This window comes from Gallus gallus, chromosome 9 (assembly GCF_016699485.2).
Source record: "Gallus gallus isolate bGalGal1 chromosome 9, bGalGal1.mat.broiler.GRCg7b, whole genome shotgun sequence".
Classification (NCBI taxonomy): domain Eukaryota; kingdom Metazoa; phylum Chordata; class Aves; order Galliformes; family Phasianidae; genus Gallus; species Gallus gallus.
In genome coordinates this window covers 23,042,571-23,067,761 of record NC_052540.1, presented here as the reverse complement: position 1 = coordinate 23,067,761, position 25,191 = coordinate 23,042,571, and the positions used below count along the sequence as shown (strand labels likewise).

Sequence of the window (25,191 nt, the reverse complement as noted above, 5' to 3'; positions counted from 1 at the left end):
AAGTGAGTCACCCCTCGGTGTCATCTAATTATTAGCTATATTACATGATATTTGCCAGCTCATGTTGTAAGCAGAGCTGCTCTTTAGAGCATACGGGAAAGGGTGTTGGGCTGCTGGGGGTTTTCACAGTCTCTGCTTTGGAAGCGGTTCTCATGTGACGCTGTGTTCATAGGCTCCAAAGCAGGGAAGCTGTTACCGTGCCTCATCCCTCCAACAAGTGCAGCAAAGAAAATGGAGTGGAATGCCTTTGCTGGCGCTGATGTAACTGCTGGGATTTAAGGAAATGTCAGTCGCAGCAAAAGAAAAACAAAAAGGTTCCGTGCACCGCTGCTCCCTGCTGCACAGCAACCACACATCGGGGCTGGCACCGCTTCCTTCCCTCTATATGCCTTCATCATCAGATTGCAAACTGTCAGCTGATCTCCAGCCTGCTGCTCTCCTCGCAGGCTGCAATTTGCCATTTGCAGATGTTAATGCAAAAAGAAGTAGATGCAACCCCGTGATAAGCAGCTCTGGTGCAGGAAGGGCCAGGACTGCAGCAGCAGGCAGGTGGCTGCAGGACAGGGCATGGCTGGGAGCTGCCTGCCTTGAAGCACGTGCTCACACAGAGAGCAGAGGGGCACTCCCAGCAAAGCTAAGCTGCCGAGCACTGGGAGAGGCCACCAGGCCAGGCCTGGCAATCAGCACAGCAGCACGCTCTGTGTGGGGACATGGCCCTGGGAGTGGCAGTGTTTGCAGGGTTTATCCATGCCCCCGGAGCAAAAAGACGCCCTGTTCCAAGGGGAGCAGTGCGTGGGAAGCAGCTCTATCCCTTTCACGCCTGTCTTGGCACCGCCTGTGGTTCCGTCCTCCCGACCCAGCCGTGGGGTCAGTGCTGCTGTAGTGACATCAGTGGTACAGCTGTGGCACTCAGCCTGGTGTTCTGCTGCTGGGGGCAGGAGGTGGAGCGAGCCGCAGGCAGAGCCAGTCCTGCTGCACCCACGGCCCCGGCTGCAGCCATGCAGGGAGCTGTGGGATGGCCCACGGCACGTGGCTGGAGAGTGTCCATCCACCTCAGCTGCATGCACAGCCCGAGCACTGCACCCACAGTGTGCAGCACCCTCCACATGCACAGTGAGCTCAGCACACGCAGTGAGCAGCTGCCGTAGGCACCCCTGGGCAGCAGTGGTGCAGACAGACCGACAGCACCGGCCACACCGGGGTGGCAGCTCACTGCTGAGCGGTGCCCGGAGCACTTGCAGCATTGAGCACGGCCCCACCGCTCCCTCCCACACAAAGCCTTCCCCCCAGGCCCTGTGGCACCCCCAGGCAGTGTGTGCCCTCGCCCTGCACTGCCCAAACAGCCGTTGTTTAGCAGTATTCGGAGCTAAAACTGAGAGCATTTCTCTAGCAAGGTCTTGCATGAAGCTGAGGTGATGAAGTGCAGCCCACCACATTTCCAACCACTTAATTAGAAGTGGGACACTGCAGGAAATTATCATACCACATCACTTCAACAAAAAGCTTTTCAACATAAAGATTAAACAACTCTGCAGCACACGAAGGTAGGAGCAGGTTGTAATTACCACTGACCTCACCTCATCAGCAACATTTAATTGATGTCAGGGTCTTTGTCTGCCTGTTCAAATTAATCAGCGTCTTCGTCCCCTAAACACCGCGTTGCACACCCCCTCGGGAAGCAGAAAGCTTTGTATTATTTTCCCTCTCTCTCCACCACTCCCACCCACGTCGCTGCCGGTGTGGGCTCACACTGCTGTGCTGTGAACCCCAGCACGGACAGAGCACTGCGCACCGCCTGCTGCTGGGCTCCCGAGCACTCAGAGCCCGTTGGCTGCTTGTTGGAAATGCGCTTTCACGCGTCCAGGAGCGGACCAGCCGCCATGGGCTGCAGTATCCCCTGTCGGTCCCCACGCAGCCCACAGGCCTGCAGAAGGCACCAGGGAGCTGATGGCACCGGGACCGAGCTGAGCCGGGTCTGAGCAGGCGGGGAGGCGGCCGTGTGGCTGGGCACAGCGCGGGTGGTGCGGGCACCCGGCCCACCGTGGGGCACAGCACAGGAATGGGGCTCCCTACGTCACACCACGCCACGCTGCGCCTGTCATTGTGCTAAGCTGATTAGTGCCATTAAAACTGAAAGAGGTTTAATTCTATACTGTAGCACATCTTCTCTACCAAATGCGTTCAGGAGTAAAATGCCTCTTCTCAGCAGCCCAGAATCATTAGGAGAGATTTGCTGCAGGAGCCCGCTCTCTGCCCAGTCCATGCAGTCTCCCGGTGTGCTGGGCTTCGTTCAGACTCCGTTTGTTAAATGCACAGGAAAATATGTCACAGCAGCGCTGGACTGAACTTAGAGCATATCACAGACAGACACGCTGTGTGTCACCTCCATGAGCACAGCGCAGCATCAACTGGAGCTCCTGAGTCCATCTCTGAGCACGGCTCTGCACAGCAGCACTCCACCGCAGCTGGCCCTGCTTCCTGCACCAGTGCCCGAGGGCAGCTGAGCCGTCCCTGTGCCCGCAGAGCACGGTGGACAATGCCCACATGCAGTGTGCAACCAGCACGCCCGCTGCCCACGAGCTGCCACACCACAGGGAGCAAAGCCCCGCTCCGGAGCACCCATCATATGTCCGCAATTGAGTGAGCTGTGCTTTCAACCCAGAGCTTCCAAAGCTGGAAACGACAGAAGGAACCGCTGCAGGAGAGTGGTCGCTGTCACCCAGGTCAGGAGCAGCTCCCTCTGCCCAGCGCTCCCCCCCCGGCCGGCTCCTGCACACCACACCAAGCCCTTACTCTGCCCCCGCCCGGCCGGTGCTTTGCGTGTCCCCCGAGCACAGCGCCCACACTCTGGGCTCAGCCTGCACTTCAGATAGCATTTAGTATTGCACAGCAGACAGGAACAGAAATGTTATACAAGGGATACCGCGCACCCACGTTTGCTTTTTCCTGCAATAGCACAGCATTTTGGGCTCTGCCAGCCCACGCACTGCTGCAGCCTCAGCTCTGTCCCCCACCAGCGCCTGCAGAAGGAGCCAGGGGGGAGCAAAATCTAAGCTGCTGTTGGGGAGGGGATCAAACCTTGAACTGCTTCTGTGGGGAGAAGAAAGCTGCAGCTGTGTGTGCCCCCCTTGGCTGCAGGGAGGTGCGGCAGGGGCCGGGCTGCCCACACCACACAGCCCTGCACACAGCCCCGGGCCCAGGGGCTGCAGGACGGCCCCTCTGGCTCTGGCAGTGTGGGGGCAATGCTGGCAGCACTGGGCCCGATGTCACCGCAGAGCAGCGATGCTCCACCAGCTGTGCCCATGATGTGGGCAGGGGGAGCGGTTCCATTTCATGTGTTGTTTACAGCAGGCTGAGCAATTCAGAAGGCTTCAAAATGTAAATGAGGGGGAAAACTGCTGCTGATTTAGAAAGTCATTTTGTGCTTGGAACCAGCAAGCAGCTGTTTGCTGCCCATCACCCTTCCAGCAGAAGCCTGCCCTTTCTTTCAGCACCCTGTGCCTTGGAGGTGCGCCAAGGAGCCAGGTGCATCTCTGCATGCCCAGGTCCTGCAGCAGGCAGCCTCGGCCCTGCCAGCACAGCACTGAGCACAGCATGTGGTGCCACGGCAGCGAGGAAGGCAGGAAGGGGCCCACAGCAAAGCCATGGTGTTTTGGTGAAACGCAGTGTGTTCTGGCAGCGTGCTCAGAAAACAGAGACCCGAGTATGGAGGTGTGGTAGGATGGAACCAAGGCAAAGGATCTCTGCTCACCCTGGCAGCTTACAGACTGCCCCGGCACTGAGGTCTGTTCAAATGGGTCAGTAACAAGAAGTTGCATTAAAATCAGGAAGGGTTTTATTTCTGGAGAGATGATATATTGCTCTTGAGCTCCATAGTGTCCCAACCCCACTAAAAGAGAGATGAGGTTCTAATGTGAGCTCCTAAATAATGTATCATGGGTCAATTTAGACGTGTGCCAGACCATTGAGCACTGAAGGTTCTCTATTCCCTTTAGGTATGGTAATGCACTCGTTGGATCCCAACATCTCAGTGTCCCGGGGGCTCTTTGCATCACACATGCACTGCTTGGCATGGGCCGGGGTTGGTGCTTTCTAACAGGCCTCATTCCATATTGCAAAACTTCAGGGTCTGCCTTCAGATGGGGGTAGTGCAGGCAGGGGCACTGTCAGCCCCACCAACACCCTGAGCTGGCTGACAGGGCTGAAGGGAGACCCACTCCCGGCACGGCTCTCTCTGCAAAGCTCCCGGCTGCAGCACAGCCACATCCTGCAGGAATCCCACACCGGTTTGCTGCTGCATGGAAAGCATGAAGAGGGGGCAGAACACACTGATGCACTCCCCTCAGTGAGCAGCCTTTCTGCTGCCCTGCAAGCCACGGGGTGAGGAGCCGCAGCCAGGCACTGTGGAACGTTCAGCAGAGGCGACAGCAACAGCGGTCATCTGCTGGCGTGGATTCTGATGAGCGTGGCATGCAGCTCTTATTCATCACGGGTGAAAATGCACAGCTAATGATGGTGACTGTTGAAAAATAGTGTTTTGTAGCTGAGAACGTGCTCTCTCAAATTTAGCCAGAGCTAAAACAACAGAATGGGAATGAGCTGGTGTATGGCACCACTGCAGCTCGGAGCGCAGTGGAAAGAGCGGAGGCGGAGGGCCGTCTGCTTCCCTTCGTTCCGCACACAGCGGGCTCTGCTGCTCTGCCCACAGCCCCTGCAGGGATGGAGCACACGTCGGGCCGAGCTGCACCGAGCAGCAGTGCGAGGATCACGGTGTGCTTCTCACCGACACCTGGATGGAGCTGCAGCACTGAGCGGGCCCAGGGCAGCGGTCATGGCTCCACACACTGCCAGAGCTCGGGGAGCACTGATGCGGGGATTGGCTTCGGGTGACCCCTGCGGGTCCCTTCCAGCACGGGACGTTCTGCGCTTCTGCGACCTGCAGCTTGAAGGAGTTAAAGGACCGCAGCTTTGCGGTAACTGCTGTAACCGAGGAGATCCATCGCTACCCGCCCGGTCAGGGCAGCCCCGCGCTGCGGAACACCCACAGGGTCCGAGCGCAGAGCTGTCCCGCGACCACGCGCGTCCCGCTGAGCTGCGCTGCGCGTCCGATGCACCAGGGGGCGGGCGTGGGGCTGCGGTACGGCCCGGGGGAGGGAAAAGAACGAAGGAGGAGGAGGAGGAGGAGGAGGAGGAGAAGGAAAAAGAAAAGGAAAAGGAAAAGGAAAAGGAAAAGGAAAAGGAAAAGGAAAAGGAAAAGGAAAAGGAAAAGGAGTGCAGGCAGGTGGGTGGCCAGGGCTGATCCAGTGTCAGCACCCAGTGCTCCCTGCCTGGGGGAGCCCTCAGCCCACCTGCAGGATGTCCCAGCTGCTGCCCATTCCCCAGGCATGCTGCTTCTCCCTAGGCAGGCCAGGGCCCCTCCTGGCCAGGAATGCAATTTACTGTGTTAGGACAAAGCAGTGCTGCTTGGAGCTATCTATGAGGTGGTCAGTGCTTTATCTCTCCTTGCAGCATTCAGAGAATGTAACCAAACCACACTAATTCTCTGTTGGACCAGAGCTCTTAGTGCTGAGTGCTGCTTGGAATTGGACCTTCAGTTTCAATCTGTATCTGAGCGAGGGGCAGAGGCTGTTTTGGGAGGTTCTGTTGTCCTCATTCTTAAATCAGAGTGACCAAACCGCAATGAGAGGAAGGCAAAAAGGTATAACTCAACCCCAGGTGTGCTCGTGGTGCTGAGTGCACCCTGTGGGCTCGGGGCATGCTGCCCACTGAGCATTGCAGGCTGTGCTGAGTTGCCTTGGAGATATTTGTCATGCAGCACGTGCAGGGCTCCGATCCCACAGCTCCTTGGCACAGTGCTGGGTCGGGATGCTGGGGGCTGCCACAGGACAGGTGGTGGCTGCTCCCTCTGTGCCCCTGAGGAAAAGTGCAACTGCACACCTGGCCCTTGGGGGGCACAACAGGAGGGAGGTGTTGCCCATTGGTAAGCACCAGCTGGCCACAGGCTGCCTGGTGTGGCTGCATTGCCTCCAGCTGAGGCTTGCCCAGTGCTCTCCGTTCTCATCCCAGCTCCCAGCCCTCTGTGTGCACACAAACCCTGCAGCTCACTCCCTGGGGCAGGAGTGTGATGCGCAGTGGCTGTGGCCAACTGCCAGAGCTGCCGGAGGGACTCCATCCCTGGGGCAGCCACAGGCGTGGGCACCAGGAAGAGGGCTGAGCACAGAGCCTTGGGTCTGGGACTGCTGCCTACCTGGTGCTGCCTACATCCTGAAACCAGCACGAGAGGTAGCAGAAAGGTGGCGCCAGGCCACAGTCCTCATAGGCTCCCCAGGACTCAGCATTTATACACTGGGGCAGCTCAGTGGAAGGCGGTGGAATTGCAGCAGCCTCCCCACGCCGCTCCTTAAATCGTGAATTCTTTGTGCTCTCCCATCGTTGGGCTGTTCCTGGCCTGGCCAAGCAGACGGCTCCTGCTGACCCCAATGGCTCCCGCAGCACAGCCCACAGTGCGATGGAGCTGCGTGTCCTGCACTGCAGCGCACAGCCATCACCACGCCTCGGTGGCTGCACAGTTCCATGCAGCTGCTCTAAATACACAGCCTGCTTGGGCAGATGGTTATCAGAGAATCATAGAATGGTGAAGGTTGGCACAGAGCTCTAGGATCACCACATCCAGCCCCAAATCTCCCCACCATGCCCACCGGCCAAGTTCCCATGCTCCTGGGTGTTCTCCATCTGAATGTGGAACGTCTCCTTTGTGTGTGGCTGCTCACACACCCACCAGAAGACTGATCCTGTTTGTTAACCTGATTCCTTTTGCCACCTTGCTTGGCAAAGTGAGCTGACTTTCTGATTTGAGATTGCAAACAAGAATAGCACGTGGCAATTTTCAGCTCACAGCTGGGTGCTCCCACGGCTGTGCGCAGGGTCACACTTGTGGGTGTCACACTGCTCCCCAGAGTGGGGCTGTGGCCCCTCGGGGTTCTCCTCCCCGGATAACCCCATCCCAGCAGTTTATCTACTGCTGACAGCAGCTGGGCAGGGACCCTCTGTGGGTCCTGTTCACATGGGTGCTGTGTGACAGACCCTCGCACAATGTGCTTACAGGGTTTGGTTTAGGGATAGCAACCCCCTGAAGTGACCACGCATGGGAATAAAACGTATAGGATTTTTAATATTTATGTATTTGTCACATCATTAAGAATGTGCAAGGAAATTTTAAATTGTCTTCTGGGAAGGCTCTGAAGTGCCCTTTCTGGAGACCAAGCTGACCGCAGCCGAAGTCACAGGATGAAGCTGTCCATGGATTTGCTGTGCGACCAATTCGGGGTCTGTGACCGAACAGGGGCTGAGCAGCACAGAATTTGCTCCAATGCAAGCAAACAGCAATAAGTTTGGGCTGGATTTGTAGGCCATTCACTGAAGCTAATGAGACTCTTCCACAAAAATAAAGTTTAGCTCCACATGATTGAGCAATGCCAGAAGTGCAAAGGCAAGACAGCACAAAAGCAAACACTTCCCAAGGGCAGATGATTGCTAATGTGTGGGTTGCAGTGCTAAAGCCAGAAATCTGAAATTAAGTACAGTCTGTGACTCGACCTGCACTCCTGGCCCACTGCCATGCCCAACGTAGGCTGGTGCATATGGCCACCCCCAGCTGCAGGTTGAGGGTAGTGCAGCCCCACGCGCATCCTGCAGGAACTGGGCTCTGAGGGCAAACCCCCGGCAGACTCCTTCCTCCATCCCTTGGACGAGTGAAGGCTGTCCAGACCTGCTGTCTGCATAGAGATGAAATACAAGTGATGAGTGAACATCCATGCAGGATGAGTTTGGCAAGTGCTGGGAGAGGCAAAGCCCTTTGGAGCCCTTATCCCCTCATTGCCCCTGGCTTCAGGCACAACGTCAGAGCCCACTGCTCAGCGGCAGCACGCACAGCGTGAGCCCCCCAGCGCCACGTTAGGGGACTCTCCATGTTAGGGAAGGAAACCATCTGCATTGATTATCTGCTCAAGAAAATAATACTACCTCTAGTTTATTTCCTAAAATGCTTTTTCAATTTGCTTCTTTAATAGTGAATCAAACTGTCGCTTTCCTAACGGAGTGCAGAGCCCACCCCCCATTCATCTGTCCTGCATCAGCAGATTGTTGCTTGCTGTATTAGATGGGAAGTTAACAACTACAAGGCAGAAGGAAGTTATGTGTTTATTTCCATTCTCCTCTGAAATAATAGGTGTCAGGGAGCGTGTGCTGTGTTTGCCCATTATTTGGACGATTGGCTGTGGGGTAAATAGTCCTTAAACACAATGGCAGTAGATGTGGCCGTTACAACTTGTAAAATCAAATCAGCTTTTCAAAATGTGTTCATGGTATGAAACCAATCAGACTGCCTCACAGCCGGCTCCCGGCCACCAGTGCTGCTGCTCCTGCTGAGGTGATGTGTCTGCAGCCCTCCCTTCGCTGCATCCCCTCACCATCAGTGCACCCTTTGCTCAGCTGAAACCACAGCAACTTGAGGAGGGACAGCCCATCCAACGGGATGATCCACCATAAAAAGGGCTATGTGGTTTGGAACTGCAACCTGTCACTGCCTTCTGCAAGGAAGAGCTTAGGAAGAGCTGGAAGGTAGAATAGCAATTTTATCAGAAACATGAAACCTAAGAAAGGGAGAAAAGGGAGTCTGGGAGGAGACAGCTGCCCATGCTGGGCAGGAGCAGTGCTGCCAGCAGGATGGGAAGGCAGGAGGCCTGGGCTCCTTGTTTCCTGCAGTGACGTGAACATGGTGACAAACTGTGACGTCTTGCATTGTCCTTCCATAAGCTCCTTGAAGGAGAGATATGGTGACACAGCGATGCTCTCACCAAATACAACTGAAATGCCTTTTGTCCTGGCCAGCGCAGATGTGAACCTCGATCTTCTGAATTGTCTGAGCTCCAGGCCACTTGGAAGCTTGGCCTCTTACCCACGGCAGGACTTCCTTGCACTACAGAGGAAGACACTATCCTTCAGTATCAGAAGTAATAAAATCCTGCTAGAAAATGAAAGAGAATGACTACACCTACCATTCAGAGGCAGGAAATACAGAAAGGTCTCTGCTTGTTGCAGGCATTCCCAGGTCAGAATTAAGGAACACCACGGACAAGCTCTACAAAACCCCAGATGTGGGGAAACAGATCTTGTACTTAGATTGTGGATGGATAAAGTGTACACGTCTGCAATCACAGAGGCAGGACCAAGTAGTTAATTGTGAGGAGATGCTGCTGCCCCAGTGTGGAGATGGCAGAGTGTCCATCAATCAAGACCTGGGCTTGCAAGAGCTCTCCTTGCTCTCTGAGGAAAGCACTGGCATCGCCACCTTTTGTTAGTTATTCTTTGGCTGAACAGTTGAGTGCATAATTCCAAATCATTCAAAGCCAGTGGTGGCTGACATGGTAGTTAGCCTCAGCCCGGCACTGCTGCTGGAGATTTACAGAGCAGACAGCTGGAGCTTATTAGAAATTATTTTTAACATACAAGTTAAATGCTTTATATTTGTCCCTTCTGTTTGGATCCAGTCATTGTTCCTCTAGTCTTCTTGGGAGACATCCATGTCATGCATGTTTCCAATTTCATACGGTTCCTCAACTATCTACATGTTAAAAATAACATTACGATTTTATTTGGTTGGGCACGTTCTGCCCAGCTCAGAGTAGCTGTGGTTTCATGCGATGCAGGCACTCCCCTCGCCCTGAACCATTACACAGCCTTGGTGTCATCTGACTGAGGTGTTCCCCCATCCCCACCCCAGGGGCCCTCCATTCCCACCAGGCCTTGGCAGCTCCAGATGATGCTGACCACGGCGGGACCCCGTGGGCCTCTCAGCACAGACCCCACCACGCACAGCGGCTGGGGGCTCTGCAGAGCAGCCACTCCTCCTCTGCACAGGGGTTTCAGAGATGTTATGTGACCCAGCAATGAGAACATGAGCCGAGGGCAGAAATGAGAACATGAGCAAGAACCAGCGACTTAGTGGCAATGCTTATCAGTCTGGCAGTGCTTATCAGTTTGTGTCCTTCTGCCTCCTGCATGGAGATCTGCGGGAGTGAACCAGAGTGCCTCCCAAAGCCCTGAAGCAAACAGAGCTCAGCGCCGTGTATCAGGTTACAGGATATGGGCCCTGAACTGGTTCTGAACCAATGACCTAATCCTGTTCCCAACCCTGTGAGTCATTCAGGTCCACCAGGAGCTGGTAAAGTATTTTGTGTTTCATGAAGCTCCCTGGGAAGACCCGGCGTGTTGGAACGCCCCCGCCATGCTGCGCTCCCACAGCCCCCGGGCAGCTCTTGCTCACAGTGAGGACGTCAGGGGAGCACGAGCAGCTCAGGCCTGGTCCTCCAGCAGACTGAGCCCTGGCCGAGCTGAACGCAGGCAGATCCCTGCCGAGCTCCAGTGATCTGCTCAGCTCCCTGAAGCAGCAGAGCTACCCCACACAGATTCTCTGTAGCTTCTAAAGGCCTGCACTGGGTCCACCTCAAGCAAGCAAAAACCAGGAAAGCAAGAGAGAAAGCACATCAGGAAGTAACCAGTGCCGTCAGCCATGGGCTCTGATCTTACAGCTCTGAGTGCAGTCTGTGGGTTTGGGCCAAACCGATGAACGAGGAGCACCCATTCTGTTAGTCCGTGTCTGGATGACTCAGTTTTAGACAATATTAGGCAATCCTTTTATCAGAATTAGGGCTTTTTTCCTTCGAAAACATGGGTAGTCACTGCGCTAAGCTGCACTCCGCAGCCACCCAGCACAGCAGTCCCACCTCTCCTCCCCTTGCAGGCACCACCACCGTGTTTCTCCAGGCCCTGTGCTCTGCTGCTGCCCGGGGCCATCCCTGCGCCAGAGCTGTGCTCGGCTCCCGCTTTGCCGTTGGGCTGAAGTGGTCACTGTGACTTTGTGCTCCGTGCTGAGCAGAGCTGACAGCACGCCTCTGTTTTCTGAAACAGATCCTTTGTCGTTAATCGAATTCTAATGTATGCCTCAGCTGCTCTCTTAAAGTCTAATCCACAAACGATGGAGCAGCAGCGGTTATCTGCTGAATTAAGTAGTCAGAGTAGAAGAATCACATATATTGTTTCCAGTCAGTGGACACCATGAATGGAGCTTATGTAAAATTACTGGGAATGCATCGGACATTTTGCAAAATGTTGTGGAATTTCTTATCCCAAAGTCCACGTGAAGCATAAGTTACGTTCAGATGCTGACAGCTGAATCGTACTCAGCGTTTACATAGCACTTCCTATGTTCCAACTGCCACAAAACTTTAATTAAGCAATAGATGTCCTAATTCTGAGAAGGCGCCCTTAAAGAGGCTCCATGTGCTGAACGGCTGGGCCTGTGGCCGGGCATGGCAAGGACCATAGCAGTGCCCAGCGCAGGCCCACAGATCCCGGACAAAAGCAGTGACGGTGTGAGTCTATCCCGGTGTTACCAATTTGTTCTGTCTACTGATCAGAAGACTGTGAGACTCAGCTGTAGGCAGTCTGGGTCAGCTCGGCACCTCTCCCACCAGCCGCGGGCCTGGCAGAGAGCAAGAAAACTCAATGCACACGTATTAAATGCCAGGGACCACGCTCCCCAGGCACCCCAGCACTGTCACCGGGCCCTGCTGCTCAGCCCTGCTGCGGTGGGACCCGGAGCCCTGCCCCCAGCGCTGCTGCAGCCGTGCAGCCCCATGGTGCTCCTGCTTCAGGTGCAAAGCCCTGCAGCACTGAGTGCTCCTGTCAGAAAAAATGAAGCACTGAAAGACTTCTAATTGCTTTGTCAGCACAGCCCCGAAGGTCCCACAGAGTTTACTTTCCTGTTCTCACGAGAGCAGTTATTTATATATGTTTGCAGAAGGAATCAATCCCATCTAAACTGTGATGTTTGTTGTTTGCTGTACAAAGACAGATACTGAGAGATTAGTCCACAATGAAACCAAAACTGACTCTTATGCACACGTTTGCATTAGTCACCCCAGCATCAGCACACAGCGCTTCACTAAACAGTCTGTGAAAGTACTGGGAAGAAAATAGTCTGATGAAAAAGGACACGAATCCAGATCCAGGTATGGCCAAAGCACACCATGGCATATTCACTCTTCATTTTGTTCGAACAAACGGAAACCAGTGGTTGTGGTGTGTTCTGGACCGTAGAAAAGCTTTTCCCACATCTGCTTCTAGTAAGAAAATCGCGATGCCATTATTTTATTGCACTCAGAGTAGTTATCGGTAGTCTGCCATAAAACTGGAAGAGATATCAAAAGATTTGTAAGGTAGTTTTAACACTAACAGTCCAAATGCAACATTTGCTGGTGCTATCACGATGGTTACGGGATGGATGCAGAAGAGAATCAGAATTTTAAGTGGCTTTGATAAATTGGGTGGCTGTCCAACATTTGTGCCTTGCATGTCATACTTAATGATGCATTTAGCTGTAAGTTTTAATGCGCCCTTACACAAAAAGAATCTTTTCACAGGGTGCAGCAGCCTGCTGGCTTCACTAGTAGGGTGATGTCAAAGCAAAGAAGGGGAGGATGGTTGAAAACTGAACCTCTCTGACCATCTTTACATTCTGTTATGCTTGCAGGATAGCATCTCATCTGCTCCATTCATCCCGAGTGAGCCTCAGAGTTCACCTCTTCCTGAGCAATCAGAACCAGCCCAGATGGGCAGAAGCATGAGTGAACCTGACTGGGGTAGACCTGGGACCAGATTATTGTGTTTGCTGTTTATGAGTGGGACGAACAAGCAGAACTCAGTTCTATCCTGGGGAATACACATCCTGTAAATAAAGTAACTCGTGTACATTTCCTGTTTACTATGGATCGGCTCCTGACACATCACTGCACTTTTATCCGCACACGTTTCTCAGGTAAGCCCTGTGCTTTTTCCCATGTGACCGGTCTGGTAGCACGCAGGATGGCCTGCAGCACCAGGAGCACAGAGCAGTGGGCTCACGGCAGCCAGGGCCCTGTGGGGCGCGGGGCCCTGCAGGAGCAACCAGTGTGCTGGCAGTGCGTGAGCATCACCACTTTCACATGCATTCTCTAAGGCTTGTGGTCACATCACCATTCCTGGCTGCCTGGACTGACAGCATCGAGCGTGGCTCACAGATCAAGCAGGATCAACATCACTTCATCTTATCTGTTCATTCTCATGAGGTCATCTGTCAGTAGAGCAGAGGCTGTTGCTGCTCAGCGACTCGGCCTGGAGTCAGGCTGGGTGGGGTTACCTGCAGAGGCCAGGTGTTGCAAGATTTGGTTTGCTCCCACATCTGTGGTAATCTGGCCCAGCAGCCACAGGCCTGGGAAGACGAGAGAGTGTTTGGTGAGTGCACTGATGGCACAGCCAGCAGCCGGGCCCCAGCAGCCCTCCAACCCTGACCAGATAGAAATAACCCCAGCACGAGCTATAAGCAGCAGGCCTCTTACAATGTGCAGAAAAGGAAATGTTTTGTTAATGTGGAGGATTTTGAGAGATGTGGAGTCTATTGAGGCTGAAATAGACAGTCTGAGCCCGTCGTGTGCCTCGGTTTTCTTAAAAAAATGCTCCGTTGTTGATGTGTTTACCCAAGACTCAAATACAAGGCTGTACACATGTAAATAATAGCAACCAACACCTACACTTCAATGTTATCAGTTACCTAAGATGCAGCAAAGAGCTCTGCTGATTACAGAGGATGTATACTTTATAAAGAATAGCGTTGGTTTCCATGCTGAGCTGAACGCCGTCCTGTCTCAGATCTTCCCTCACGTATTCTCCTCGGGTGACTGAAGAGTGAAATTATGCAACTGGCACTGAAGTGGTTCTCACTGACCTGCCATGTGGCCGTTAGAAAGGCTGCCAAATCTGGCACAGTTGTTTCATAAACTGCCATTGCCCATATGGCCACATAGCTTGCAGAGATCCGCTGAGCTTGCAGTCTGCCTGTGCACTGCAAAATAAAGCTCAATGGAGCAGGCAGGTCCCCTCGCCTAGCTTAATTTCTTTTCTCTTGCAGTCTTAGGGATTCAGTCAGAGTAAGGCTGAGGGATCCCAGGCTTCCCTGCCTTCAGGGGAGCTAGAGGCGCTCAGCTTCCCAAAGGGCCGTACTGTAAAGCTGTAAATATTGTACGCGTTTGTACCAAGTGCCCAAAGATGGGTGCAATCTGTTGTGAGCTTCTGCAAGTTTAGTAACACTGTGCTCGATAAAACGGTGTGCAGACATTCAGGGAGAAACACAGTGTGTCAGTGCTCCGTCCTGCACAGCTCCCACCATTCATTCTCCTGGCCACGAACAAAAAATAAAAGTAAAGTTTTAAAAAAGCAGGCAAATGTACTCTGTACATTTATTTGGCTTTAAGGCTTTGACAGCTCGCCGACTGTTGTACGATCCTTGTTAAACCTGGAGAGACAAACTGCAGCTTGTCCTTAGCAGCCATCAGAGAAGTGCTATTTTAAGCCATTTTCAGTACTATCTGATTTGGCTCGGGAGCCTTAAGGATGGGTATGCTAACACGGGACGGAGAACAATGAGTCAGCCGGCAGATCCGCATTGATCTGCCAGGTCAGATGTGAATTTATGTCAGTGTTCCTGCAGGTACAGTACGTGAAATCCTTCCATAGCTCCATCCGGTTTGTCACTATCAGTGTTCCTAACTTGGCGTTTTCCTTTTGTAACCAACAGTAAACAATAAATACCCTAAAAATGAAAACCTTTTCATGTGCTTTTGCTACCCCTCCATCCACAGACACGCTCCCATGTTTTCAGATGAGGATGTGCTCTTCTCACTGTTACCGAGTAAGAAATCCCCAGACTTCAGTAGCTCCCAATAATTACAGCCATAATTTCACATGACAGTCTGAGGCAGAAGATAAGCCGTGATGGCTCTCGGCAGAACACCGTAGCCCAGAGAACTGCACAGCCTGCCTCCCGCTTCCTCAGGACTGCTGGAAATTCCCACCTCTCTTACAAAACAGGATAAGATCACAGCTGAAAGCATTGGTGCCTCACGGCCGCGTGGCCAGAAGTGTCTGTCAGGAGAAGCTCCTCGTTCCTGGTCAGGTGATGGAAGAAGAAACAAATTCAACTAATGAAAGAGGGAAAACTCTGCATTTTAACTTGCTGCTGTTCATTGCCAGCACGGCTCGTACTGCAGCGCGATGCCAGGCCAGAGGTCAGGGAGGAAAATACATTTTTGGACAGAAAGGGCAGTTGCTGCAGACAGGAAGTTTATTTTTGAAATTAGTCATCAGTTTCGGTTCATGCTGATGATAGCACTGCCATTAACATACAATAGCTCCGTTTCCATACAAGCGCTATCAAGATTACATTTATGGTTCCACAGGCCGTTCCAGCACACCTACTTGCAGCCTGCCTGCCGCACGCACTGACACATAAGCCTTCTCTTTTGGTTTTGCGTGTTAAAACCCCGGTCCTCACCACCTCCTGTTTAAGCTGCTTCAGAGGTGAATGTCAGGGGATTGATATTTGATGAAGAACTGTAGAAACTGATCTGAACTTTGATCTATTCTGCATGTTTTCACTATAAACATCGTATCTATGAGTGGGATACAAACAAGGCACTGAACACAGAAAACTAAGCCGGCATCATTACATCGGTTCTAATGAGACCCTGTGCAGCGAGCTGTGGCAGCATGGGCTGTTTTTACAGCAGTGATCTCTGGCAGGAGTTCTGTTGGAGAAAACAACCTTTCTTTTCTACAGATAAGCTACCCTTTAATTACTATTCCTTTACATTCACCAGTAGCTGATACTGTCTCATGAAAGTGAGACGTGGGTATTCCATTTGTAAGAGCTCTCTTTGCAGCGGGTAGTCCCAGCCAGGCCATGTTTCCCAAAGCCGTGTGCCGGCCCTGCTGGCACGGGCAGGCAGCAGGATGAGGGCACAAAGCTCTTCCTGCTCAGCAAGGAGTGGGCAGAGGGGAACCGTTCCACTGGGTGAGTCAGGGGAGAAAGCAGCTGACACTGCTGTACCACCTCACGCTGCAGCATGAGGCAGTACCTTTGCCCTGAGTCACTGTGCAACTCCTCTTATCAGTTTCCTTCTGATTATCTGGGTGGAACAGATGGAACAGTTTCACTTACAATAAAATGACTCTACCCGTGGAATTACCCTAATTGACTATCTCATTTAGCTCCATATGTAGGCATCTTGATTTAGAATAAGAATAGTTTATACCACAGGATGAAGATAAACAGAAATTAGGCAGCCTTGTTTTAGATATCTATTCACACTCAGAATTATCGGGAGTAACTCAAGGTGTAGACAAGTTAATTACTGCTAGATTTAAATGCTCTTGAAATGCCAGATTGTTTTTTTGTGAAGAATTTGAAAGTTCTTTTCTGTTCTTTTCTTTCTTAAATATGAACCTTCTGTGGGAAAACAAGTGCAATGTTACTTACAATCACATAACTAGGACACAAAAACGTCCACTTTTTGCACATTCTGAGGGGGGAGCATGAGAGGAGCATACTTTATTACAGCAATCTGTTGCTCTGCCTTCTGATCAGCACTCTGACTTCCTGTTATTGGAAAGAGGAAGGATGAAGCTGGAGAAGTAGAGATAGGATGAAAGAGATCTTCAATCACCCGTTGCCAGGATGTGGTCACACGTTCAGAAGCAGTCAGCAGCTTTCACTGCTATTCCTAAAACAAGTTTATACCCACCATGTAAATCTTTCTTGCTGACTTCTGGTTGAAGTTTGGCAGCAGGTTTTAAGGGCTGAACATCTCTGTTGCACAATGCTGAGTGCAGTACTGCTATTCAAGAGGAGCAATCTAGTTTCCATAGGGAGAAATGAAGACGTTTCAGAGCAAAAGAGACTGTCAGTATTAATATTATTAGACATTATTGTGACAGATATAACTGAACGTCAACCAAAGCCACTCACAGCTAAAAAAGGGGTGAGGGGAGATATTACAGACCACGCGAGCACACAAAATCTTAAAAATTGTACTGTTTTCCAAATCATTATTAAAAATGGCAAATCCTTTACACTGTGAATACTTACATATTTGTGCTCAGAAGGTCATCTTCTCCTTCCTCGGCTCCCTAAGCAACGTGCAATCAAACAGCTGGTGAATCTGCAGTGAAGACTTCTGTATGCCACTGAATTGAAAACTAGTTCAGGCCCACAGATCATTCACATTCATATATTCAAAATGAATAAACATTGAGCATTTTCTCCAGATTTGTCCAATGCCAGAAAACACTTAGTGTAATTCTCTACTTTGAACTCTTGGAGATTATTTCATCTTCTTAGCTTCCCTCAATCAGTATTCTCCCTTTGCTTACAGTACAGTGCTAATACCCGTGTTACATACTGGCCGTATGGGAGTGGGAGAATAGCAGCTCTTCCCAAATGATTCCAAATCCTCTCAGTTTAACTGTTCTATATTGGATTATGAGCCTTTTAAGTCACAACTTAAGTGAAAAGAAGCAGATCTCTGTTATACCCAGGGAACAGTTCAGCTGTCAGGCAGTGAGACGGCTCTGTGCGCAGCACTCTTCAACCACGACTGCCCATCAGGTTTGCTCAACAACAGTGCTGAATTAAGGCATTCTCAGCCCCAGTGGTGCTGCTAAAAACATATCAATTCCCTGTTCAGTTTTTTGTATTTGGCCCCAGTGGCCCATAAGCATTTAAGCAAAACCCACAACAGAGGGATCTATTCCTGCCACAGATCAGCTAATGGTTGCTGTATGGCCTGTTTACACCACGGATCTAAAAACGACTGCTGTATAACTGAGGGCAAAAAAAAGGGCAGGAAGTCATTTAGTCACATTGCCACGGAGGAAAGGAGGAAAAATGAGTATGGAGCTGCATCTTCCATTGAAAATCGTTACATAAAAACGTGTTACAAAACTGTTGCTAAAATCACTGCTATCTCATTAAGCTAAAACTAATATATTTAGCATTGTTTGTAGCTTTAAGGTTCTACTGTCACCACACCTACCCAGTCAGTGGCCCAGCACTCCGATCTCAGATGAGCTCACTCAGTCAGAAGGATTTCCTGTGTATTAATAAAAAAGATTTAAATGAACAGCCACCGTCAGAAGCCAGAGAAGGCCCAGGCGAAGGCTCCCATCTCCTGCCACTTGAGCTCTGAGGAGTTTCAGATTCAATCACATTTGCACACTCCAAATTCTGAGCATAATGTCAAAGGGTCTGTTTCAACCAAAGCAGTGCATTTCCTGCAGGTCCTGGCTCTGGTTCATTTGCAGAGCTCAGGCCTTCTGAAGTTCAGAAGCACACAAACTCCAGCTCAGCAGAGCTCACCTCGCAGCTCAGCCCGCCACTCCTCTGTCCTTCTGTTCCACAAAATCAGCACAGTTTTACTATGAAACACTCATCCCAAACAAGCTCGGTTGTACTGAATTAGCTCTCAGGTTATACAACTCTTTGTTAACATTACCCTGGTGGGGGGTAATGCTGTGTGTGTAAGCAGTTTGGCTACGTCTCCTCCAAGAGGAGCACCAGAGGAGCTGGCTGGATGGCTGTGCCAGAGCTTCACCTGTGCTCAGGGTGTCACATCTCGATGTCATCAGACACCGATGAACTTTCATGGTGCTGGAATTTACCATTTCATATGTGTTGTTGATTTAGCCTTCACCTGTAATTATTTAAATATATCTGGGGGGACATTAAAAAAGAGCAACCAGCACTGCTGTGGAGCTGTATGATGCTGATGCTCATATGGACAAACGGGAAAGGCTAATGGCTGATCTACGGTATGCGGGGAAATGAGCATTACCTGTCTGCTGCTTTACTGAATGAGCAGGGTTACTCCACACAGCAGAAGCTGGTTGTATATGTAAATATTGTATGGTAAACTGCCTACCAACCACGTTTGTGCTTTATATGCTGATTTATATGTGACATTTCTGAGATGTCAACAGCATGAAGAGCAGGTTTTGCTCTGAATGCAGTACATTTTCTTCTTCAGAAGTAACAACGATCAGTAGCTCTGTGTAGAATGAAAAACCAGGCACTGACATTTTATTGTCACTAAAAACAAACAAACAAAAAGAAAATAACAACAACAACAACAAAAAACCCAACTCAACAGCAAATTGGGATTTAATGGGCTGATTCAATCCAGCATCATAATTATCTGGTCTTTACAAAAGCTGCTCTTGACATGCTAGAAAATGCAGTGTAAGTAACTTAGGTGTGGGTTTGCTATGGAGGAGACAGAGGTCAACAAACACATTTGTCCCCGAAACTTCAGAGCACTGTAAGCGAAATGAGTCAGCAGAACATTAGTTTGTCTTTGGTACTGCAGCCTGCAGACACCCTGCAGACCGGATGGGCTGGGAAACCTGACGGAGCTGTGCGTGTCCCCATATTGCAGGGGAGCTGGGCTGACGGCCCCCAGAGGTCCCTTCCGACTCAAACCATTCGGTGATTCTATGACTCTAAAATATTCCATCCAGCTCCAGGTTGGTCCGGACAGCTCTGCAGGTGTAGCCTAGGACCAGCCTGCGGCCCAACACTTCGCTTCTGTCCTGGGTGAATGCGACATCCATCCCTATCTGCAACTGCAGCACAGCGCCGGGCGGTGCTGGCAGCAGGAGCAGTTTGAGCAGCCACCAATGGCACAGCAGGGCTGGGGGAATGCAGCTGTGCTCATCGCTGGCAACGACCGCCACGAACAACTGCCGAGGGGTTCTGTGTGAGCTGCTGGCTAGAGGTGTGGCACTCAGCCACAGATGGACACAGCTCTCAGTAACAACCGTGTGCAGCTGATGGCTTATTTTGGGTACTCTGCCTTCACCTCCCAAGGCCTGTGTCACCCACTGGTGTGCTCCAATGACATCTGCTATCGGGCTGTGGTCAGAAGGACCCCCATGTCACAACCACTTGACTAAGGCTGAGAACAGTAAGGAACCAGGTGGGATGTAAGTGCAAAACCGTATGGTGCCAAAATAACCCGCAATATTTCCTTTAAAGGAACGTTCTCTGGACAGAAAGTGCGAGGAAGCCCCGTACGAACGGAGCCGAGCAGGCAGCGCCGCGACTCGACGCGCCCGACCGGAGGGCTGGCAGCGGGCACAGCGCGGCTGCGTGCAGATCCGCTCCGGCCTTGGTGGAACCGGAGCAGCAATGCCGGACGGGGCCGAGAGGAGCGGCGGGCCGCGGTGCTACGGTACGGCCTTACGGGGCGGCACGGCCGGGAGGCACGCAGGGGGCCGCCGTGAGCGGCGTTCGGCCCTCGGGACGCGTACGGCGCGGCGCGGCGCTCCGGCATCGGGGAGCGGCTGCCTGCAGCCCAGCGCCGCTCGGGGCCCGGGCGGATCTAACGGGGCTCGGGGCACCGCAACCCGCCCCAAGGAGCGCCAGCGCCCGAAGAGCGGCCGCGGGAAGCCCTGGCACGGGCAACGGGGGCACGCAGTCCTGCGCTGGGCCAATAGCGGCGGCGGACCGGCGGGCCGATAGCCGGGCAGTGCCGCCCAGAAGGGGCGGGCCGGCGGGAGCCGCCATTCCCCGCGCTCTGAGGAGAGCGGCGGCGGCGGGAACGGCGCGGCGGGGCGGGGCCGGGCCGGGCCGGGCCGTACTTCAAGGCCGCCAATGGCGGAGGGCCGTTCCGTGCGGCGCTCCCCGCCCCTTCCCCTCCTCCCCGCGCAGGCCCCGCTGCCCGCCCCTCCCCGGGGCGCGGCGCTGCCCGGCGGGGCTCGCCCGGCGCGGCTCCGCGAGGCGCGGCCGCCCGTTCTCCGCCCCGGCGCCGGAGAGCGGCCGGCGGGAGCGCCCCTCCTTCCCTCCGCGAGGGCGGGCGGAGAGCGGCGGCGCCGCGGGGGAGGCGCTCCGGAGCCATGCGGGAGTACAAGGTGGTGGTGCTGGGCTCGGGCGGCGTGGGCAAGTCCGCCCTCACCGTGCAGTTCGTCACCGGCTCGTTCATCGAGAAGTACGACCCCACCATCGAGGACTTCTACCGCAAGGAGATCGAGGTGGACTCCTCGCCGTCCGTGCTGGAGATCCTGGACACGGCGGGCACCGAGCAGTTCGCCTCCATGCGGGACCTCTACATCAAGAACGGGCAGGGCTTCATCCTGGTGTACAGCCTGGTGAACCAGCAGAGCTTCCAGGACATAAAGCCCATGCGGGACCAGATCATCCGCGTCAAGCGGTACGAGCGGGTGCCCATGATCCTGGTGGGCAACAAGGTGGACCTGGAGGGCGAGCGGGAGGTGTCCTTCGGGGAGGGCAAGGCGCTGGCCGAGGAGTGGAGCTGCCCCTTCATGGAGACCTCGGCCAAGCACAAAGCCTCGGTGGACGAGCTGTTCGCCGAGATCGTCCGCCAGATGAACTACGCCGCGCAGCCCGGCGGGGACGAGCCCTGCTGCGCCGCCTGCGCCATCCTCTGAGCGCCCGCGGGGACGGACCCGGCTCCGCGCCGCCCGGGCCGGGCACGGGGCGCCGCTTCCCTCCCTCCCGCCCGCCCCGCCGCGCTGCTCCGCTCCGCGGCCGTAGCGGGGCCGGCCCGGGCGCCCCGACACGCTATGCAAGGTGGAGCGCGGCGCGGGGAGCGGCGCGTCCGCCCGGACCGGGACCGGACGGAGCGCGGGGCGGAGCGGCGCGACCGCCTGTGAAAGGATTCTCTATTTTGTTTACCTGCTGTATCACAGGGAGTCTGCAGGAGAGTGGCAGGGCGTTATTTTTTAATGGTTCTTTTTTTGCGATCAGCTGTGAAAACGTTACGAGTCTGCACAATGTTTAGGTGTGCGTGCGTGTGTGATTTCGTTATTTTATTCCCCCCCTCCGGCGGGCGAGAGGGGCGTTCCTTCCCGGGGCTCTCTCTGGGTCGGCGCTGCCCCGCAGTGCCCCGCTCGGAGCGGCACAGCCCCTCCATCCCACCCCCCCTCCCGTGTCCGCAGTGCCTTCCCCGCACCCCGTGCCGGCTGGTGCCAACCTGTGAGCGCCGCAGAATCCCCTTCTCTGCCACTCCGAACCCACGCACAGTTCCCTCTCAGTAATCATGCCGAACAGGCCAGGACAAAAGGGCCCATTGTTGGTGGGATTTATTTCTTATTTCCATCCAAGCCTTTTAGCTGTAATTTCGATGTCTTGCAAGTTTGGCCTTCATTTACTTCAAATTTGCAAGAATTCAGCGTTTTGGGACTTTGAGCGGTGGGCTTTTTTTTCTGCCTCCTTCTTTGTGTTTTGTTGTTACTGTCACTGTGGGGGCTGTACCTCCGGCCAGCAGAGGAAGAAAGCTTAACATTGTGATGTACCAAGAAAATTGTCACACCTGTCCGTGGATCCCAGACCTGCAGCTAAGAGATGTCTATCCATTTTAAGAATTTTAATACAAACGCTGTTTTTTAGAAGACAACTTTGTGCGCTTTTATGTATTACATGGAATGTTTTTACACAGGCCGTTAATCCTGGTTCATTGCACAGCCACAGCAAGAAGGGCGTGAGGGGCTTCGTTTAGCTAAGGTTGGCATTAAAAAAAAAAAAAAAAAAGACCAAATGCTGAAGTAAGATGAGTAAATAGTGAGTAAAACAGTAACACAGCTTCTCGTTTGTGTTTAGGTCCTGGTCCTGCACAAGGCAGCGCTGCGCTCAGCAGGCAGCTGTCGGAAGGTTGTGTGTTGTAACCCAGCAGTGTCTCGTCAGGTTAGGACCTGGTTCTTCACTATGGGCAGTGTGGTTGGGTAGAGCAGGAGTCTGAAAGGCACTTATTTATGACATCTCAGCTTTCCATCTCTTTGCATTTTAATGCCTCGAAATCGTGGTTTCCGGATTTGAAGAGGGAGTGGGGTGGGAGGAGGCTGTACCTTCAGTGAGCTGGGACACCTGGGCTTTGGTCATCTCCCTCACCTTCCTCTCTTAGCTCCTCTTCAGAGACTAGCAACAAAAAGTGCAGCTTTTTCCCCGTGCCAAGAAAACTTGAAATTGTCCTACTGTGTGAAAGCAGAAATGGAGCAGTGCTGCATGGAGAGCTTTTAGTTAGGCCAGCTGCAATCTAACTGCCTCGATGCCCAACGTAAATCTGATCGTTTCTCTTTTTAAGTAGGAAAGCTTTCTGCTTCAGTGCTGGAAGGAGTGGCTTTAGTTAAATTCTGTATAGTGAAACCCCAGCGACTGACATTACAATTATAATATTATGTTTTAGTTGGAGATTAGATACTGATTTTTACCAACATCCAATGCCTACTGAAAATCTGGATGCTGAGTATTAGGGGCTTCTTTTTACAAAAGTAATGTGTTGGAAAGAAAGCGTGACTGCAGGCATATCTTGCACTGAAGTTTACAGAAGAAAATTTGCCATAAATTCACATCTCAGCTATTGCAATGGTCAACGTTTGCCTTAAATTCAGTGGGATTGTGTGGCGTTCAGCACCTGAGCGGCCTCGTGCCAGATCGATGTATTGAAAGCACGTCGTTCCGCTTGGTAAAAGCAGTTCTCTGCAACAGACTGCAGATTTGTCATGTTTTGTAGTGCCTCCTGTTTTCCTATTGCCTGTGTTGTGACTGAGGAATGATGCACAAATGGATGTAAGTAGCGTACGGTGGGACACAAAGTCCCGTGTTCCTTAGCCCGGCGCAGCAGCTGGAGGCAACTAAGGAAATTCTGGACTGTGCTGGTTTTTTTGTAGCTATACTCTTAATTCTTGCCAAAAAGGTGTGTTTGTCAAATAGCGAGGGATTAAAGAAAACATGGCGTGGGTCTAATCGGAGTTCTGAATGTATTTAGGTGTTCAGTGTTCTCTATGACTTGGTGAGGACAGTACAAAAGTAGAACTCGGTGTTTGATCTTCCAAATCTTCTGAAGTGTTCTGGTGCTTGTTAAACATAGGCCTTGTCTATCAAGTAGAAACAAAATCGTACTGCTTTAACTTGACTGAATAACAAAAGCTATATTTGCTTCTACACTAGAAAAAAAAAAATGTTGTATCAATATAAAGGTACTCTTTTATTCCTTTTCCCTGTGGGAATATGTTATACCAGTGTCAGTGCAAAGGTGGTATATAGCTCTTTTCACAGTGAGAATTGCAAAAATGTAATTGATTTGGAAGAAAAATTGCATTCCCAGCCAGAATACTTCCTGACAGTGCAGAAGTTGTATAAACAAGGCCTTGGTTTAAGGCTGGTCTTATGACCACATATTTTGCTGTACATAATGATGGTATTTTTAAAAATCCAAGCTTGTTCTATTGCCAGAAAGCATGCCTTTGAAATCCCAGTCTCTGTGATTGTAACTGTGCCATATTCCGGACCTCGTTGCAAATACAAGTGTGGTTCTTCCCATCCCTGTGCTCGGGCTCTGTTGATGCGTGCAGTTCTGAGGGCGGCGTTCAGTGCTGTGCGATTCCTGGAGGTTCTGCTGCAGTCAATAGAATGCATGGCAAGTTTTTCCTCCAAGAGCATTTATTTTCAATAAAGGGCAGCTGGCTCTTTATGGCGGCTTCATCTGGATCCTCCATGTGTGCAGGTGTTGCTAAGTATCGCGTTTCCTCAAGGAGTGACAAAATGCAAGAACTTTCATTTTCTCCAAGAGCTTTGTGTGAAAAGGAGCAGCACGTGTGTCCTCGAACCCTCTGCCGTGCAGAGTAACGGGCAGCTCCCCTGGCGGCCACGGGAAGCGTTTGGAGCAGCGTGCCGTTAGGAGCTCTGTGCCTCGCAGATGAGTAGAGCAGGCGGCCCGGGAGCCTTTGTGGCAGAGCTTTGCTGTACCCTGGAGGACTGCTGCCGTGAGCACCCATTCGTGGGCTGAAGAGAGACTGCTGTGGAAGCAAGTGTGTGTGTGAGCTCTGTCAAAGGTGAGATAGTAATGGTCTTCACAGCCCAGAGCCTCCTCCTGCAGCATTTATAGCCTTGTACAAAATGTGTGCGTCAGAAAGGTTCTCTTCTGTCATATCACTGTAACGTTATGGTCTGAAATCTCATTTCTTAGGAATTCAACGTCTGCTTGACTCCTAAAATCTTTTATTTGGAAGGGAGGAACTCTGACAAACACGTACATGTGAGAGTGGTTAAATAGCAGGATGGTTGGAATGGTTAAAGGTGCCCGAGTGAGCTGAGTGCAGACACCTGGAGCACAGCACTGAGCCGCCTTGGTTCGGCTTTAAGTACACCTCACACTGCCAGTCTGTAGTGGAGAAGCTGTCTGTGTTTCTCAGGGAAGGGTGGCTGTGTGGGGTGTGTGCTTGTGTGTTTCTTCTGACGGGGCTGGA

General features: G+C 52.3%; 1 protein-coding gene across 1 annotated transcript; it reads left to right on the top strand.

The window, feature by feature from the left end:
* The first annotated feature begins 20,715 nt into the window (after nucleotides 1–20,715).
* Nucleotides 20,716–24,265, top strand: RAP2B (RAP2B, member of RAS oncogene family). The gene has a single exon (XM_015291825.4). The coding sequence runs from the start codon at nucleotides 20,824–20,826 to the stop codon at nucleotides 21,373–21,375; it is 552 nt and encodes a 183-aa protein (XP_015147311.1). The 5' UTR covers nucleotides 20,716–20,823; the 3' UTR covers nucleotides 21,376–24,265.
* The last annotated feature ends 926 nt before the right edge of the window (nucleotides 24,266–25,191 follow it).

Coding starts and splice junctions, on each gene's coding strand:
- RAP2B (XM_015291825.4), top strand. CDS start 20,824: ATGCGGGAGTACAAGGTGGTGGTGCTGGGCTCGGGCGGCGTGGGCAAG.